Here is an 18,845-nt window from a genome sequence, read left to right as displayed (position 1 = left end):
ATCTCACATATTTTTCGTGAAAAACATTTTCCTTCATACCAAAGGTAATACAAAAAGGGAGGTAAATAGATTTATACACAACTTAAGGGATCATTCCACAATACTACAATAGTTCAAAGGACTCATTTGACAATTCCCTCCAATTTCCCTTTCCTTTCTTCCCCAAAAAATTCAAAAAACCCTCCAAATCTCCAGTTAGGTATACAGCCAAGATTCTTCCTTTCTGCAATTTCCGACCAAAGAACTAGAAGAGGTGAAGGAAAAGTGAAATGGGTCATCGAAATCTCAGTCATTATCACCATTTAGAGAACGAACAACATCAATCAGTAGATGGGTTATTGACCCTTTTCACCAAAGCCAACCATGACCTGAACATGGTTCAGAACAAGCTCGAGAAGGAATTTCGACAAGTTTATCCGGATAATGTTTGTAATTAACGCAACCCCTTTAATTTTTTTTGTCAACCCATTTCTGGGTTTTTGATTTTTCTCGTCTTTTTCCCATTTTTTTTTTGTTACAGGCGAACCCCATGAAGCTAGTTTCGAGGATTAAGAAAGTTCAGGATGAAATGTCCAGCTTGAAGGAGCAGTGTCGTGAGCTACTTGCAGCTAAACAGGTACTGCTATTGCTAGATTGCTACTAATTTGTCCTCAATACCAAGTTTGTTGGGGTCATTTGTATGCAGAAGCGAATATAGGATTTCTAGAACATGGGGTGCACCATTAATGAAAAAAGAAGAAAAAAACTGTATTAAATGAAATTGATAACTCGTCATTCAACTAAGTGCATCATTCAGCTTTCTTGTAGCATGGGTAATATTAGTACCAATTTTAGAGATATATACAAATACCTAGTTTTACGGAGAGACCACGGATTCTCGTGCCCCATAATATAGCATATAAATTCACCTCTACCTGTATGAATTATCTATATCCGTCTGCTCTAGTTGGATCTGTTTTATTTAAGTACTCAATAATTTGTGCTTCAAGACAAATTAACGTATGTATGTATGTATACTAAACTGTGATTGTATTTGTCTTTTCTGCTTTGGAACCTTAATATTATTTGAATTTCTTAAACTTGGATAAAATTAATACTTAAATGTAGGAGGAAGTGAACCAGGTTGCTTGAATCATGCCATATTTGTGAGGAACAAGGCACTGTCATAAGATTTAAAGTTTTAGCTAGGTGTGTTGGCCTGTATTTGTATAAGTTGGTAAAGCCAGTTATTTTTTTGCAGTAATCCTCTTCCTTTTCTTGTCCAATTTTAGACTAGGTTTGTTTCTTTTTCTCACCTGTTTTTCGAAGTATCTAAAACTTTTTCGTGGTTCTTTAGTCAAAAAACAGTTTCCGGACGACTTTCTATTCTTGAGTTCCTGGTGAAAAGCTGAAATCTGGTTACCAGCATGGTATAAAGAGAAACTGATTTCTGCCCACTTCTCCATCCAAATGGTTTTCAAAAGTCAAAACGTGTTTGAGTTATTGCTTGGCCATCGGGAATATGATGTTGGAAACTGTATAATCTGGTAATAAGTTATAGCTACTTTGAACTCATACATCAAGTCGATCACAGTCCAAAATTTTCAATCTTGCTCATGTAGTTGTGTATGAGAACTAGTTTTGGTCAATAATACTTCAAGTTCACTTCCATATGATAGCAGAATCCATTGAACCGTGATTATTGTTGATGGGAGACATTATATGAGGTTTCACTCGTAACGATTAATATTGACTCTGGATTTCAAGTCGATATTGAGCTTAGCATGTCACTTTATGATGTTTGTCTGCTTGTACCCTTTGGAAAAACAAAAGACATAGAAGATATGTGGTGTGTTGTTGATACAGATTGTGTGAGCTAAACTGCTTATAAATGCATTTCATTTTTATTTATCATCAATCCGTTATCATCATGGAAATGCCACTACTATGATGATGAAGTGTCAAGTACTGTGTTTTCAAAGTAGTGGATCTACTAAGAAATGGACCATGATGATGTCAAGCTCAGTGACATCTGTTAACTGTGGGACAATGAAAAACGTAAGGATATTCAGGGAAAAAACAAATTCACAAAACTTGGTCAAACTGATTGAAGATTTCATATGATGCTACAGTTTAGTCCTTCGGAAAAACTGACGGCTGCATTGAATATGTAGTAGAAACCTTACCACTGAATCTGGAGCATCGAGTTTCTGATACTTAAGTCTACATCAAGTAATCTCATATGAGTAATCTTACCACAGAAGTTGAGTGCCTTTTTTTTGACAAACACAGAAGTTGAGTGCCTTAATGATGGAATCCATGATAAAGCAAAAGAAATGCAGTTCAAAATTAAGAAGTGTACTTAGTTTTCTTTGTGGCCTATGATTTAGTTATCCTCTACCTCTTGATTATATTGAATATCCTCCTTCCATGGGTTAGTACTGGAATGCATATATCAAAGCTCAGTGTGAAATTTGAATGAGATATGTATTTCTTTTGAGTAATTGAGGTTACACAAAATCACAGTCTGTATAAAAAGTTCATGTATAGCTTTTCTGTACTTTACAAGTTGCGATTGTTGGGACCAAGACTTTCTGGTTATTAGTAGCAAAGAGGTGTCCAATCACCTCATTCTTTATTATATATGTTGCTTTTACTGTGCTGGGATTTTAAAGGTTTTATGCTGAATGCACTAAAAACAGGATTTGATTGATAAAGCTCGGGCAACCTTAGTTGGGAACAGGTCGTTGTTGCAAAGGTTGCAATTATCCACAGGTGTTCCTGTCTTCAGTGATTCTGATGATCCATCATATGCTAGTTTCAACCAGGTAACTTGATTTTGCAGTTTTATCCTTTAGGAAAATATTGTTCCTATATATATGTTTGAGTGTTGAGCCATTCCTCTCCCGCCCTACCTTAACCATTCTATCTGGAAAGACTGCATGCTTGAGTTGTAATCAGTGTGTATAATATATTATAATTTGCTCCAAGAGATATCTTGTAAGGTTCTATCATTCATCCTTCTTTGTCTATCAATTCCTAGGTTTTACTCCGCTTTGTCTATCTAACAGCAATTTTATTGACTTCATCTATACTGTAGCAAGATTGCAAAAATTTCCAAATGGTTTCTAATTATTGTGCACCATTTGCCAGCAAGCAACCAAAATCTAATCTGAAGGGCAAGGATTCCTGATTTAGTTTCATGGCATTTAAGTGCTTGCTGTGGTGGCAATTTTTGGTGTTATGTCTCTCTCTCTCTCTTCCGCAACTTTTCGTTTTTCTTGATGTGCAGGTCATTGATGAATGGACAACTCAAGTCAGATCAAGAACAGGTGCAGTATCATAATAGCAGTTCTATAACTTACATGTTCAATTTTTAACACTTGACTGGCATACAAATTATGTTTCTTATCTAAAGAAAAAAATAGAAATGAAAGAGAAGTAAATATGTGTCTGATGGTCCTGTTGTGACTGTGACCAACAAAGCTTTTGACCATTTTTGAAACTTAAAAGCAGAACTTCCTTCTTTTTTTTCTCATCACCACTTAGCAAATTGTTGAACCTTGGTGATTGATGGTTTGTTAAATCTTCTTTTGAAAAAGGCTTTACCCCTGCACTGCATTGTCAACTTTGGGCTAGCTGTGATCAGTCCCTGGGAGCATTTTGGGCATCTAAACTCAATTGCTTAAATTAAGAAATGGGTGCAATGTACAACTTACTATTTCCGCAGACTTAGTTAAGAACAATACAAATTAGTGAAAATCAAAAGTTAGTAGTTGTTACATTATGTCCGGGTAGGGATAAGTCAGAGATTTAGAGAATCTCTAATTTGTCTTAAATGACTATCCACTACAAGTAGTTGTATGAAATAGGTCCGAATAAAGCAAAATAGAAATACGTGATTCAAATAGGCAACACCAATTAGTTTGGGATTAAGGCATAGTTTGCTGGCTTACCTTTATTTCTTTGAGTGCTTCCCAGCTCCAACCCTGGAACGGGTGTAGGTTGGCTTTTGCTGATACTCATAAACATTCATGGTTTAAATAAATATGTGCTTTTAGTTTTTTTAAGGTGTACCAATGAGGTGCCAAAAAGTACAAAAAAGAGAGAAATGTGAAACAGCCTTCTCCAGGTAGAAGGAAATTCAGGAGGTCAGGCAACAACAATATACCCAGTGTAATCCCACTAGTGGGATCTGGGAAGGGTGGTGTGTATACAGCCTTACCCCTATCTTGAGAACGTAAAGAGGCTGTTTTTGAATTCAGGAGGTCACACTCAGACATAGAGACTAAATCAGATACAATGCTCTTACTGTCTCTCTAGTCATTGAAGCATCTGTTGCATGTGTTGTTTCTCTCCTGCCATGAAAGCATCTGTTGTGCTTTCAGGTTTTGTTACGGGATTTACTCAATGATCAATAGTAGAACGTAATACCAATGATCAATGTCATTCGTTAAAGTAGTTTTTTCTTGAAGGGGGCAGATCTATTTTTGTTGACTAACATCTCCATTATGCAGAGGAAGAGAGTCCTGAATCAGGTGAAGATATCAACCAGATGCTGTTTTCAGCTATTGTCCATGATAACTAAGAAGTCATTCAACCTTTGAATTGGGAAGATGCTTGATGTTAGATATCTAGTACTATATGAGCTTGTATGACATCTTATCATGTTATATTCTAAAATGGAGATTTTGCAATGGTCTCTTGGAAAATTCCTGTATCTTTTGGTTCTTTAAGTTTACATAGTTGCTCTTTCTTGCTATTTCAGACAGGAATTAGTAACATCAAGTAACTTTCTTTCTTTTACAAGAATGTAAAAAGGATTGTAATACATGTTAGAAAATGAATGCTTCATTGTTTGAGCAAAGGTTATACTCCTTTCCAATATGGCACTTTGATCTTAAATTTGGCATGATAGGTGGCTTTTGACCCCTATTGCGGACGAAGTGCGGAGAAAGGTAGAGGGGCGGACCCATACTCCCCGGAGAACCCATTGGTTTACATATATCTCTGTTTTGCAAATTTCATGTTTTCTTGGTCTGATTTTATTTGATGGTATTTTATGGAGTTAAAAGTAGTGGCAGTGGAAGAAAAATAGAGATTAGAGAATATTAAACCTATAGTAAAAGGTTAGTTTTTAGAGAGAACTTTTTAAATTTTTGAATATTAAATGAACTTGTATTCTTGAAAGTTGTATAGGAGTATAATCTTTGGATGAAGTCAAGGTACTACACTAATAAGATGACAAAAGGTGGGAAGTGACTTAATTTTTGTTGCACTTTTAACTATAGAAAAGAAAAGGTAAAGACTTTTACAATATAATCAAAAATGATAGCTGCAAGTTTTAGCTGAATAATAACAGCACAGCATATGATGCGTAAATTAAGCGAGTATGTCATAAATTTGAACCTTTTCATGGACCAAATCATAGTATTTAATTATAAAGAAAGATAGAAAGACTAGTTCATTCGCAGATTTCTCAAAGTAATAAAGAAAAATAAAGCAAACTAATGAACTGAGCCAAGTGCATTTAATCAACAAAAGATAGGTATTATTCTTGGGTGTATGTTTTGCTGCAAGGTAGATGAAAACATCCTTCTATTTTTCTGGCAAATTATGAAGCTTTTAAATTACAATCTAAGAACCTATTTTGAATAAACTGAAAATCCTATGAGGAAACGTAAGGTGCATAATCTAAAATGTTAATAGTAGTTATTACCAATGTTAGACTACATCTAACATTGTTTGTAAATTTGAACAATATATGATCAAACATTACGACTCAAAACTAACATTATTCGAATTTGAAAGTACTCTGGAGAAAAATAGATTAGTACAGAAAACACACTGCATTGCCCTTTTTTTTTGGCTGATAAAGACGACTAAAATTAAGACAGGAATTCTACATTACCTTAAATCTACAGTAAAATCATGAACTTCTAATGCAAGATGCATATGTTGCCGAACTTCACGAAAATTAATGCTATACAATCTCATTTATCGTTTTCAAAAAGCTTCTATCAGGCTCAAAAGAGAACCAAAAGGGAGGAAGAATTGTGCTTTACACAAATGGTATATCATGAAAACTAATGTAACAAATTGTACAACTTAGAAAGAAATATTATTTTCAACAATGAATACAAGTATCAAGATGCATTCTGAACATTGATCCTGTCCAAGGATCAAGAACCTGATTAAAATTTCAAGAAATTAGTGGAGAAGTTACTCTTCGGTAGCAGGAGGCTTGGGAATAGGAGGCTCTCCCAACCACTTTGCACGGTGACCTGTTCCTTTACAGTCGGTGCAGCATACAGAACCCTAAAATAGAAGAGAGTTAACTCACTTGAATTGCATCTAGTCTAAACATATATGCATTACAACTCAATCTATCGGAACACAATCAATCTTAAGAGGAAATCTGCAATAACTACAACTTAGAATAACATAGGCTCAGGACAGTTACCTTTCCAGTGCAGATGACACAGCTAGTGTTGCGAGAGGGCACTTGACAGAGCATATTGTCGCCTAGTATAAAGAAACCAGTACCACCGCACCAGTTGCAATCCACAAGTCCATTTGAGTCACAAGTAGAGCATATAATTGGCCTAGGTTGCTGCACACATCAGGGAAGCGCAAAAAGAAAATAGGCAGCAACATCAATATGGAGGAAAGTCTTGTTACAAATACAAACTTTAACATTGATACTCAGATATGTACGAGATAGAAGAAAACGATTTGAGTTATTTATTTGATTAAAACCAGTGAATCTCCCACTGAAGTACTTAGTTAAGCATATGGATCACATGACTTTCGAAAAGGTAATTATTATTCTTACATTTTGGAGAATACAAAAATATTCCGTTCAATGTGGATGATTGGATACTCCAGGTAGATATTATATTTTTGTAGGATTTCCTTATTTCTGTTTCTATCTTGCATTCGGGGGTTTTCTATTTATCAATAAACTATTCACCTACATGTATTTCGTCTGTATCTCATCGGTAGATTTTAAAAACCTTGTGAATTGACTTGGGTTGCAGGTGTGGTTCGGGCTGCATGAGTACGACTTTAACTTTTTTAGGTGTTGCTCTACAAATGTAGATGGCCTAACCAGCCAATTTGTAACTTGAAAGTCCCCATAATTAGCTAAACTTTTCATAAACAAAAAGACACCATATACCCTTTTAGGATATACCATATCATAGAATGTAAAAAATACTACCAAAACAACATGATAGATGCTCTTATCCCCACTCTAAACCTCTCTCAAGTAGGCCAGTATTTTAGATATTTATGTTTGACCACAAGGTACTCTCTTGACCCATAAATCATGTGCTTTTCAACCAGAAGCTTTTCCTAAACCACCTAACCTCCAAAGATGCATAAATCCACCTAGATTGACAAACCAAAGTGAAACTCATGGATACTTGTAATGAGCACAGGTGGGTCCATGCAGGGTTTGTACATGTGTGCAACAAAGCTGAGAGATAAAGATACTTCACAACATAGGGAGAGAGAAAGAGAAACCTAAATAACATAATTTCTTACAGACTTACACTGTCCATAGGTAAGAAATGAGGTTATGCTATCATGTCTTTGAATTATGCCTTCCGGATTCCCACAAGGTAGCAACCGTTGGATATAGGAAAACATGATTTATCCCTCATGTAAAGAGTGAGTTGGAATTTTTGTGCTTTTTTAGAGTAGGAAATTGTGTTCTTATTGGGTATGAAGGAAAAATCCTCTGTAACTCCTTCCTTGCTCCCAAATTCCTAAATTATATCAGCTCCAAAGATTTAGGTCTTCAAGTTTTCTTCCATTAAATGGTAATCAGGAAGTACTCTTCAGGTTTACTTCCACAAAATGGTATCTCATTTTAACTTTTCTTTTCTTTTTGTTTGGTGTATGTAGTCTTTTTCAAGCTCCTCCCTCACAAATGGAGTTTTGTGAGTGGATTGCCGACCCATAGATCTTGTTTCAAGTTAGACTCTGGGTCCTGGGATATTTGAGGTTATTTGATCCAAAGATCCTCTTCATAACCTACCAGAGCTAAATGGTTCTTGACCAGCAAAGGTTAAGTGTTCTAGGAGGCCAGCGAAGCTGCTCAAACATGATATATCCGATAAAGTATCTGAAGCATACATGTACACCTTATTGAAATAATAGGTATAGAGTTATTGTGCATCATTTTCTTTTTTTGATATAGCTCTCTAGTTTTAGACTTAAAGTATCTGAAGCATACATGTACGTATCGTCTACTCACTTCAGCATCATAGCCACATATAGGTACTAACTCATCTCTCTTTTACAAAAAATGTGCACAATGTTAAGTCTTACTGGTCAAACACCAATCCAGGGTAACATAATCAATCATCACCATCAAAGTGAAAACAGAGACCAAGGTATGAGAGTAAAAAGAGGGGAATCATCTAATCTTATCAACAAAAAAAAAAGAGGGGAATCATCTTTCTAGAAGTTATGATGCTGGAACAAGCAATTAGGAATGTTGTACCTCATTAACAACTCATATTCCTAGGTTAACATTTCTGGATAACACCATCTATTTAGCCAAGGAACAAGCATAAATAAAAATCTTCCCTTTTTATCATTGTTTCCATAATCCATTTTCCTTTTTCTTCAAGCTTAAAACTTAAATCTCCCCAAGCTTCACGGAAACAAAACCAGACTTCAAGATGAACTAAAGGGCATGACAGGAAATACAAGATGGTATAAGGGAGGGCATATGATGAACACAATACTTAGAGGATTCATGATACTATGATTATTTATACTATTTATCAATTTGGCCACCGTCCTCCTTTATCCGGACTTGAGACTGGCTGTGGGAAGCTCACATAGGCAGAACGGAATGGATATAGAAGATTCACAAGGCCAACTTCAACTAGTTAGGGGTTTAAGGGAAATAGTTGATTGATCAATTTTTTCTACAACATGGTGTCCACACCAGCTTGTGCACGCCTCTATTAATCCACCAAGCAATGGTGAATTTATGTGTTTAAAAATGGTCACGTAAACCCATGATAATCTGACTAAACTCGGTATCTTATTTGTATAATTTTTAAAATATATCTAGTATTATTTGAAGGCACCCATAGTCAAAAGAGACTTGAGTGGTGCACTGGTTTGAGCCCTAGTCATAACCCTTAAGGTCGCAGGATTGAATCCCATTTGCTGCCCATTCATCCCCCTTTTTACAGCCTTATAATAACTTCATTTCTGATAATGCATACAGCAGCAGAACTATGCAGTAAAGCAACTAAAATTTTCTTGTCACTATAAAATTTTAGATTTTATCTTAAAAGCATTTAGGAATCCTGGATTCACCTCTGCCACCCACCAACAACAAGTAGTGATCAACTCTCTCCACCAAGTCTTAGATTCCTTCTACAGGAATTTAAATCCTAATTTTCCATAGGTCCATTTTAGCTTTACTGACTGCTAGTCGTTAATTCGCTAAATACACACAAAAGTAAATTTTTTTCTTCAAGCATCTATCAAAGCTAAAATTGATGAAAAGCTGAGATGAAAAAGGAAGTACCTTAGAAATCAACCATGCCTTCTCGATGCGTTCAACAAAGTGAGATGAACTATCAACTGCTGATGCTCTTACAACACAAATTCTGGGTATTTTCTTTACTCTACGATCTCCATAGATCATCAATTGTGATAAAAAACGATTAACAACATCTGATTTTTTTGCAGAAATTATAGGTCTATAATAAGAACATGTACAACTACAGCTACTAGCCATTTTTTTCTCTTCAATTTCTTCAGCAAAAATGCATCCAATTTTATACAAAAAACAAGAAATTATGACTCCATTTTGCTTTGTTTTCGTGTGGCGTTAACAGTTTTCGATGAAAGTTAGTCCGATACTATAGTTTAGTCTGACCCGCCTTATGGACCGACCTTCCACAGGGTGAGCCTGATATGACACGCTATTTGAAAGTTAACTTTCATATCGTAATTTTGATATTCAATTGATATTTTAAAGTTTGATTTTGATATTCTACGAAAATGATAAATTGATAATCATGATTTGGTCAATTCGATTAATATATATCCTTACGACTTTGACAAATAAAACTTTGTTAACTATGATGAAAATTAATGATGTATAGATTCCTACCTCTAATTTTAATTATTTGTCTTTAAGCTCAAGCTTGGGAATAATTATATTTAAGTCAAATTTTATGTTAGGAATAAATAATGATGTTTGAGATGAACTTTGACGGTCCTTTTAAGGTTATATTACTATTCATTTTAGTACGTCAACTAATGTTTATAATTATTATTACATCATATAAATTGTGCATATTGAGCGCCGCATATAGATATGAAGTGGTTTTCACTTTATACGATCCTAAAAAGATTATAGTACTTCTCATATTAACATATCAACTAGTGTTAAATATAAAGATAAAATTATTTTTAATATAAATATAATAAGTGTTAAGAATATTCATATCCTCTAACTTTTTCGTGTGTTACTTGATCAGATTTGAACCTATTAGAATTCTAAATTCGCGACTGATCGTTGAAAAATGCACAATTCACTCTCAAAACTCCCCCTCATCTCATGCACTATTTTCCTTTAAAACTCTCTCAGCCACCATTGTTGACTACCAGCCACTTTGCACCTCTAACCTTTCTTTATCACCACTTAATTTCCTATTCAACAAAGCCACATAATTTCACCTTTGAACAATATGTGTTACATTTTCAACTGTTATAGTGAGAACCCCAAAATCAAAAAGAAATCAAAACTTTATTGCTTCATTTTGGCAAACCATAAACAATTTCATAAATGTATAAACTCAACAACACATATTAGTGATGTATTTTACATACCAGAAGATGAGAAAAGAGTGTTGAAGTTCCTATAGAACACAGCACAAAAGATAAATGCCTATACTGATCTTGTTGATGTTTCTAGAAAATAAAGAAGGAAACATGGAGTCAATTTCAAGAACTTACATATAGTTACACAAAAAAATAAGAATACAAGCTGTGTCTGTTTCATTTTTAGCTAGAAACCATCTGTCATCTGATCTGAGCGGGCAATATTGACCTGTTGTTTTAAGCTCAAGCTCCATTTGGATCGCGAACGTTGACTAGTCTTACAACCAACAACCTCAGATAGCCTGGTCATTCTTCTAAATGAATGTGCACACATTCTCGCTCAAAAAGAAAAAATCCTCTGAAAAGACCAAAATTAATCTGCCCCTAGAAATCGTACTTTGTCCTGCCACTTCTTAAGATTAAGCATAACATGTCGGCAATGTCTGAAGATGACGTTGACTTTAAGAAGTTCCAAGACTCCAGCATAAGTCTCTTTCTTGATCCCTTAAAATGCACAACCTGTACACAAAAACGAATCCAAAACTCAGAACGAAACCAGGTATCCTTTTGTAATCTCATCTATGAAGTATGTCATTCATCATGAGATTGGAAGTTTACCAATTCTAATTCTTTTTCAGATTTTCAATAGCTGCGAACAGCATCTTTTCGCTTAAGAGGTCCACATGGAAGCGATTTAAGAGTGCCTATAGCCCTATACTTAAGCAACAGTACAACTGTACAAGCCACGTGTACAACATAATGGAGACTCAGACTTCTGAAATTCTAACATGGAGAATGCATTTGGATATTTTGTTTCAGTTATATGTACATTTAGTTGATAACCATCTACATATTTATATGTCAATAATTTACAACTCCCTAAACTCGTAATCCAAAAGTAATTTCAGAACATCACTATAAATTTATCATTTATAAAACCCAAAACAAAGCTTAAACCAGATTTGTACCTTAACATCCAAGGGCATCCCATGAAATTGACCGGCACCCTCCGGTGGTGTCCAGTTATAAATGGAACACGGCAAAAATAGCACTGAAGCACCACTGATTTGGTCCATAAATGCTTGTTTCCTAGAAAACCTTCGGACATCAAAGGAAGAGTGAGATTTTACAACCCAAGCAAGAGCTAATTGATCCCCAAGCATTCTGGAAGCTTTCATGAACTTTGACGTGTAGGCTTTTAGTACTTCTTCCAAGAAAAACTTTGCTCTGCACAGTTAAGGAGTTACAATGGCTTTAGGAAGAGATATAAACAAATGCATTTCCAAGTTCTGCTGTTATATTAGTGAAAGAAACTTTACATTCTGACAAAAAAAAAAAACAGATAATACTAAATCACAGGTTTTCGAAATTTCAAGCATACATACAAAGAAACATTTGTTAAATCTCTGGTGTTCCTCCTAAACAATATCAGAACTACATAAAACAACACCTATTAGCTTAGGATTGACTGAGGAGCACCTTTCGTTGCTATCACAATCCAAAAAAAATCGAACACGCAAGCAAATCACCATTACTAGATATCCTATTAGCACTGTCCCCCATAAATTCAGGGAGAACAGACAGATCAACAAACCTTAAAATTCCCTCTGGAGTGCCCCTCACTGCTATAAATCCTGAATTCAGAGGTTGTTCTTTGTTGTTACGGAATGTTAGAGCCACATGAAAATCAGGGTGATCATTAAATATCTGCCCCAAATCATCAACCACTGCTATATCTGAGTCGGTAAAGATGTAGTGATTCACTTGTCCCTTCAATTTTGAATGCTCTGCAGCCCGAGTTTCTAGAAAGACCTGCAGTGGAAAACATTTAGCGGAAAAGAACACCATGCATGATACAAAAGACAAATCATCTAAAATTTTCTTAGGAAATTAGACTCGACAAATCAACAGAAATAGAGTAATGATAGAAAATTTTGCAATAAATCAACACTTACATACAAAAGATGGAACTTTTAACTATATCCCTTTACTATATGTTTATATGTCATCATTGTAGAGAATTGCTCGATAATTTCTGGAAACACGCTGACACTTAACTATAGTGACCAATTGGAAAGAAACATAGAAACTATTCTGGCGCGACAAGAAATCGCCAAATTAACAATCTGAATTAGCTCTAATAATTACTAGACGACCAATCAAATGCAAGCAAATATTCATGGTTGATTCAACAGTATAAGGACATGCTGATTTGCTAATATTTAAAATAAGGATACGGATTATTCAACAGTACAAGGACAGTAAAGGCCCACGTGCATTCGAAAATGCAAATATACATGTAGCCAATTAGCTTATCGCAGTTTGGGAAGGTGATTTTCCCGAGTTACAGAAGATAATCTGAAGCACACCTGGCGTTCTGTAACCACAATAGGAATTGGGGAAGTTCTAAAGCCAAATCAACATAAAAAGAAGAATACCCTTCATAATAATGAACTGTGCTCTTACAATGTAAGACCTGATTCTTTGTAGCATCAACATTTCTCGTGAATAATCACCTTGAATGGGAAGAATGGTCAGTCTATCTCTTTCCACTGGAAGTTTAGATGATGGATTAGTAAGGATGATGATGTTGCTTTGAGGCATGGTTTCCTGCACGTATCAATTCCATGTCAAATATATTGCAACTGAAATCAACTTCTAGCTAATACATATGGCAATAGCTTGGCAATAAGATATTATCAGAAGAACTCTAATTTTGCAGCAAGACAGGCACTTTGGAAGTAAAATATGAAAGAAAAATGGAAGTGCCAAGATATCCAGAAGGAATATCAAGGTTCTCATAAGACTATGAAACAAAAAAATGACGAAGCAAACCATCACTTCTGTTTGTTTGCGTCCACAAAATAAGGCCAAATAAGCGATCGATCAAAGCTCACTTTAATGAGTTTGAACTAAAGACTAATGAGAAAGGCAGTCTTTAATGTTTTATCATGGATGCTTTTACCTGACACCTTGCCAAAGTGAGCCAAACACCACTAAGAAGGATGCAAGAGGCCTTTCAAATAGGAGCATCTACCATAAAACCTCAGCAGTTGAAAGCCTTCACGCATCTCAAACATATGTATACCAAAAAACAACACTTCAAAATACCAATCCTAGACAAATTCTTTTGTAGGATCCATTAAGAGGTATGCATAGCACAGTAACCTTCACCATTATTAGTCTCAACTATTTCAAAGTGTGATATGAAGAAAACAATAACCTTTTTTTTTGTGGATAAAGTAGGAAGAAAACAAAAAACTTTCGAGGAGAAGTTTTCCAAAAATGATTTCTGCTGGTGTTTTGTCTGATTATCCAATTTTCATATCAGCAAAGCAGAGCTTATGGCATCAAAGTCTACTTGAGAATCTTAACAAGTACACGGGATTGATCTATAATGTCTAGCACATGGGTTTACCTGAATGAAATTAACGAAGACATTCAAGATGGCAATTGACCTTTCCACCTTGCTGTAGGAAATGTTCCCAACCGTAACACTGTCTAATGATTTGCCATTTGTCTGCTGATCAACATTATACGTGGCAAACACAGTGACAATGGAAATATTGCCTCCAGCCTTCAAATGTTTAGAAGATGCTCCAAAATGTGTCTTGGTGAGAGCTTTGTTGCCTGCCATTTAGATTAACAAAAGTAAATTTACCAATCTTTAATTTATATGCATGAATATATAAACAGATCATATGGTAGAAACACTACTAAGTTAGATTTGGAGCAATCCGAACACGCATTTCATGCAACTGAGATCCAGAAATGCACCTTAAGAGAGCTAATTGAATAACACTGCAGTTGGAAGGAGGTTATCCAGTATACTGAGCCTGAAATTATTAAACTAGACACATACATGGCGTAGTACACTCTAATTAGAGCTTCTTACTAAAAGTTTGAGCAACATAACTAGTTCACATGAGACATACGTTTACAAGCATACCATTTCACAAGTTTCTAAATGTCCTAAGAGGAAACTACATACAAATTTGCACCCAGTCTCAGGTTCAAATGCTAGTAGAGACGCATACACTAGGAATTACCCTAACACTACTGTTAAAAAAAATACTGTGAAATTTAATAGGAATCGCAAATATTAATGCAAAAAGTTGTAAACCTTTGCACTGTAGCCGATCACGCAACCCTTCGCCTGCAGCAGGTCCAAAAACCAGATGATCACACTTTTTGTATTGTTTCCTTTGTGGAACTTCTGCAGCAGAATGCTGCCGCAGTTCTAAAACTGAGAATCGGATAATTTTAACCAGTAAGCTCTATTGATGCTTCAATTTAAAAGGCAAAGAGTACGAAGATTGAAATAGGGAACTACTCAATATTCACCTGACATTATATGAACAAAAACAAAAAACAGAGGTAAACATAAAAGGAACGGGCGCCATCCACTGCACACTCTCCTTCCTATCATATCTTTGTAGGAAACACCAATTCCTAATACCATCCCAGCTTCAAAGAGCAAAAGCCGGAATCCGATAGCGACTCAATGCAGAGCCAATAGTCCTGTCTAGATCGCGGGGATTTCGCCGGCAAAATGGATTTAGAGTGTAGATTTCGCCGGAGAAAGAGAGGAGATTGAGGAAGTTACTGGGAGATTTGAAAACTGGGCCTTAATAGATCGGATTGGGTCCAAATATGGAGTCCGGTACAGCCCATTGAGCTTGGCTGGATCTTTTGGCCCATGGAGAATGAAACCATAAAATTCTCTTTTTTTATGTTTCTTTTTTTGCTATTTTTGCCAAAATATTTAAAGTTCATTTTATTTGTGGAAGATTGTTGTTGGTTATTAGAGTAATTTAGTTTAGACACGTAAGTTATATGAGGAAATTGCGTGGATAAACAAATATATACTAGTTAATTAGTTAACATAGTTATTATTTGAATTTATTACCATTTGCAACCACTTTTTAGCTATAATTATGTGTGCCTCTCTCCTCTCTTTCTCTCTCCTCTCTTATATGTATATAAGATAATTCGTCTCTCTCCACTTTCTACTCTCGTTTGCTCTCCTCTCTCCAGTTACATATATACATATACAATTTGACAAATATACAAATACATTTCACCTCTCTCCACTCTCTAACCTCTCTCGCTCGCCTCTCTCCTCCCTCTAATTTGTAGTTACGAATCATAATTAGCAAACTATAGCTATGGAGCCTAATTAAGTTATTTTTTAGTCGCTATTTGTGAAATTTCCTCGTTTTTTGGGGAAAATTATGCGAAATGGCAAACATCTAAAGTATATTATGTAATAGAACTATAGTTTCGATTATTTTTAATCTATGACACAGTTTCACGAAATTTTACTATTCAGTTTCCTATTTGTAAAAACTCAGAATTTGTATAATTTGGTCCTTGATTGTATAAATCCATAATTTGTATGATTTGATTCCTGATTGTATAAATCCAGAATTTGTATAATTCGATTCTTGATTGTATAAATCCAATATTTGTATGATTCGGTTCCTAATTGTACAAATTCAGACTGAATTTGTACATGATTGCCTTAACTATTTGTACACGATTTATGAAAAAATCATATAAATTACCAAGTTTGCTTATTGGCCGCGAAATATCAAACGGAGTTATGAAAATTCTTAAATATATAATTATGGAATTTGTATATACTTACCATATTTGTATATTCACAAGCGAAATATATAAACCGCAACCTCCATAGCAAACGAAACTATAGCTATAGAGCGCAATTACTAAAATTATAGCTATATAGTCTTATTATGCTATTATCTTTGTTATTTGTGAAAAATTATCTTTTTTCTTTTTATGATTATGGTGTTAGAGCCAGTTTTTGCGCACATCAACTAGTTTTATGGAATACATGCCACCTCCAATTGACAACACATACTAGGTAACTTTCTCCATCAAAATTAGGATAGAGGGTTAAATCACCTAGTATTTTTATCTTTGCTTTGACGGAATCTTTTGATGTAAATGGAGCAATGAAACCATAAAATTCTCTTTTTATATATTTTCTTTCTTGCTATTTTTGCCAAAATATTTTAGGTTTATTTTATTTGGGGAAGATTGTTGTTGGTTATTAATTTAATAACATGTACTACTTGAAGGTTTAAGTATTTATGTTGCCTTGGTATGAACTACTCATTACCCAAATTATTTTTTACTATGTTCGTTGAGACTCTCTACTAATTAATATAGCCTATCCATTACGAACAAATGGAACCATTTATATCTCTTTAGTGGTTGTAAACTTACAAAACAAATATAGTTAATGATTAGGTCTCTTAAGTGGCAGTAAACTTACAAAACAAATATAGTTAATGATTAAGACTTATTGAGATTTGGACTTACAAAACTAAACGAATTTAATGACTGGAATGTGATCGATTAACATAAATATATTTAATGAAATTTTATAAGTGAGGTTTGAAAAAAATATAGTATATACTAGTACATATTTTATTCCTATCTTGTGAAGGTAAACAAATTATTTTTAAGGACCTTCGGCTCAACTATAACAAATCAACTCAGGTAGGTAAAAAGAAAAAAGATAGTGGAAAAAACAAAACAGTTGTTCCCTTCGTTTCTATTTATATGTCATTATTTTAGATTTTACGTCTCTTGAGAAACAAAGTAAATTTACTTCCTTATTTAGCGTTCTCTTGAAGTCAAGTATTCAATAAATGAATATAAATTAATTTATTTTGATTAGTTAAATTGACCAATGGACATAAATTAATCATTTAGTTTTTCTATGTTGGTCAATTTCATATTTTCAATGCTAATGACCCTCAAGGAAAAAATAGAAAGTATAATGTTGGTTATGCATTAGTTTTGTGAAATAACAAGTATTAAGTCTTGGTGGAGTTAGAAATTTAGTAAAGAATGTGCATTTTTTCGATAAAGTGTGCGCTAGAGCATCCTACGCCTAAAGTGGCTCGCTCGGCTCCCATGGTATTAAGAAACATCAAATTTTACTAAAGATGATATATAAATAGGAACAAAGTGAGTATTGAAAATCATTTTGGACCTTTCTTCCCTCCTAAGTCTTACACATGGAAAAAGTTTTTTAGGAATAAACTTGGAAAATTTTTATTCTATGAGAGGCATAGAAATTAGGTGGCAGACAATACTTGTGTGAGGTGCTTTGCCAAGTGGATTTTGGGGGTCCCTTTTTTTCTTTTTTTTTTCTTTTATCTCTCTCCCTCACTAGTCCAAATTTTCTTATGGTATTTAAAATTTGCTAACGTAATTTTTGTTATGTTTTTAGGCTATTCGGTTTTGTCATTTTTAATAGAAAATATGATAATATAACAATAATAATTAATTAACAAATACAAAAAAAAACATAAAATGCACTTCTGACATTATCAAAATAAAAATATAAATCAAATTAGAAAATAAATACAAAAAAAAATTGATTATTATAAAGACAAACACCTAAATATGAATGAAGAGTTCAGAAGATTAATATCTATCATAATCTTTTTATTTTTTTTTAAATATTTATTTATATAGTTCATGTGAATTAAAGTGGTGAATTATTTACGGATAATTTAATAGTAAATATTTGGGTGAAAATTTCTATTATAATAAATCAATGTATGATATTCTATAAGCGAACACAAAAATGAAAAAAAAATAAATCTAAGTTCTCATATTTTCTATATATCATTTATAAAATATTTTTTTTAAAAATATTTTATGAAATTAAGACACAAGATAGATTTCATATCTTGTGTCTTAATTTCAAAAATTTTATGTGTATTTATTTAACTTAATGCAAATTTATTCAAAATTGAAAGAGATAGATTTCATATCTTGTGTCTTAATTTCAATTTTTTTATGTGTATTTATTTAACCTAATGCAAATTTATCCAAAATTGAAAGAGATAAATGTGAAACAAGTCTTGTAAGAATCTTCTACACTCTCTTCTCACTTCTCTATATAAATTAAAAAAATAAAAATACTCCATCTTCTCATGCTGATAGCAAAATTCCATAAA

The 18,845-nt window shown here is 33.9% G+C and overlaps 3 protein-coding genes across 3 annotated transcripts; 1 reads left to right on the top strand and 2 right to left on the bottom strand.

The window, feature by feature from the left end:
- Window positions 1–168: 168 nt before the first annotated feature.
- LOC125814436 (uncharacterized) lies at window positions 169–4,843 on the top strand. The gene is made up of 5 exons (XM_049493880.1): window positions 169–425; window positions 521–616; window positions 2,682–2,807; window positions 3,272–3,311; window positions 4,497–4,843. The coding sequence occupies exons 1-5, from the start codon at window positions 270–272 to the stop codon at window positions 4,565–4,567; spliced, it is 489 nt and encodes a 162-aa protein (XP_049349837.1). The 5' UTR covers window positions 169–269; the 3' UTR covers window positions 4,568–4,843.
- Window positions 4,844–5,952: 1,109 nt separating this feature from the next.
- On the bottom strand, window positions 5,953–9,840 carry LOC125814437 (uncharacterized). The gene is made up of 3 exons (XM_049493881.1): window positions 9,539–9,840; window positions 6,443–6,592; window positions 5,953–6,297 (listed from the first exon to the last, which is right to left on the bottom strand). Exons 1-3 carry the CDS (start codon window positions 9,749–9,751, stop codon window positions 6,202–6,204), a joined length of 459 nt encoding a protein of 152 aa, XP_049349838.1. The 5' UTR covers window positions 9,752–9,840; the 3' UTR covers window positions 5,953–6,201.
- A 1,019-nt stretch (window positions 9,841–10,859) lies between these two features.
- On the bottom strand, window positions 10,860–15,425 carry LOC125814407 (uncharacterized). The gene is made up of 7 exons (XM_049493856.1): window positions 15,187–15,425; window positions 14,966–15,088; window positions 14,261–14,472; window positions 13,309–13,452; window positions 12,437–12,654; window positions 11,811–12,069; window positions 10,860–11,361 (listed from the first exon to the last, which is right to left on the bottom strand). The coding sequence occupies exons 1-7, from the start codon at window positions 15,302–15,304 to the stop codon at window positions 11,227–11,229; spliced, it is 1,209 nt and encodes a 402-aa protein (XP_049349813.1). The 5' UTR covers window positions 15,305–15,425; the 3' UTR covers window positions 10,860–11,226.
- Window positions 15,426–18,845: the final 3,420 nt, after the last annotated feature.

Source organism: Solanum verrucosum, unplaced genomic scaffold (genome assembly GCF_900185275.1).
Source record: "Solanum verrucosum unplaced genomic scaffold, falcon-dt-bn FXZP01000268.1, whole genome shotgun sequence".
Classification (NCBI taxonomy): domain Eukaryota; kingdom Viridiplantae; phylum Streptophyta; class Magnoliopsida; order Solanales; family Solanaceae; genus Solanum; species Solanum verrucosum.
Note: the sequence above shows the minus strand (reverse complement) of the source record. Positions and strands in the feature narration are given on the sequence as shown.

Coding starts and splice junctions, on each gene's coding strand:
- LOC125814436 (XM_049493880.1), top strand. CDS start 270: ATGGGTCATCGAAATCTCAGTCATTATCACCATTTAGAGAACGAACAA. Junction 426..520: donor GACAAGTTTATCCGGATAAT/GTTTGTAATTAA, acceptor TTTTTGTTACAG/GCGAACCCCATGAAGCTAGT. Junction 2,808..3,271: donor CATATGCTAGTTTCAACCAG/GTAACTTGATTT, acceptor CTTGATGTGCAG/GTCATTGATGAATGGACAAC.
- LOC125814437 (XM_049493881.1), bottom strand. CDS start 9,751: ATGGCTAGTAGCTGTAGTTGTACATGTTCTTATTATAGACCTATAATT. Junction 6,593..9,538: donor AGGCATGGTTGATTTCTAAG/GTACTTCCTTTT, acceptor TGATGTGTGCAG/CAACCTAGGCCAATTATATG. Junction 6,298..6,442: donor GTGTCATCTGCACTGGAAAG/GTAACTGTCCTG, acceptor CTTCTATTTTAG/GGTTCTGTATGCTGCACCGA.
- LOC125814407 (XM_049493856.1), bottom strand. CDS start 15,304: ATGGTATTAGGAATTGGTGTTTCCTACAAAGATATGATAGGAAGGAGA. Junction 14,473..14,965: donor TGATCGGCTACAGTGCAAAG/GTTTACAACTTT, acceptor TCTAAATGGCAG/GCAACAAAGCTCTCACCAAG. Junction 13,453..14,260: donor TCTTCGTTAATTTCATTCAG/GTAAACCCATGT, acceptor TGATACGTGCAG/GAAACCATGCCTCAAAGCAA.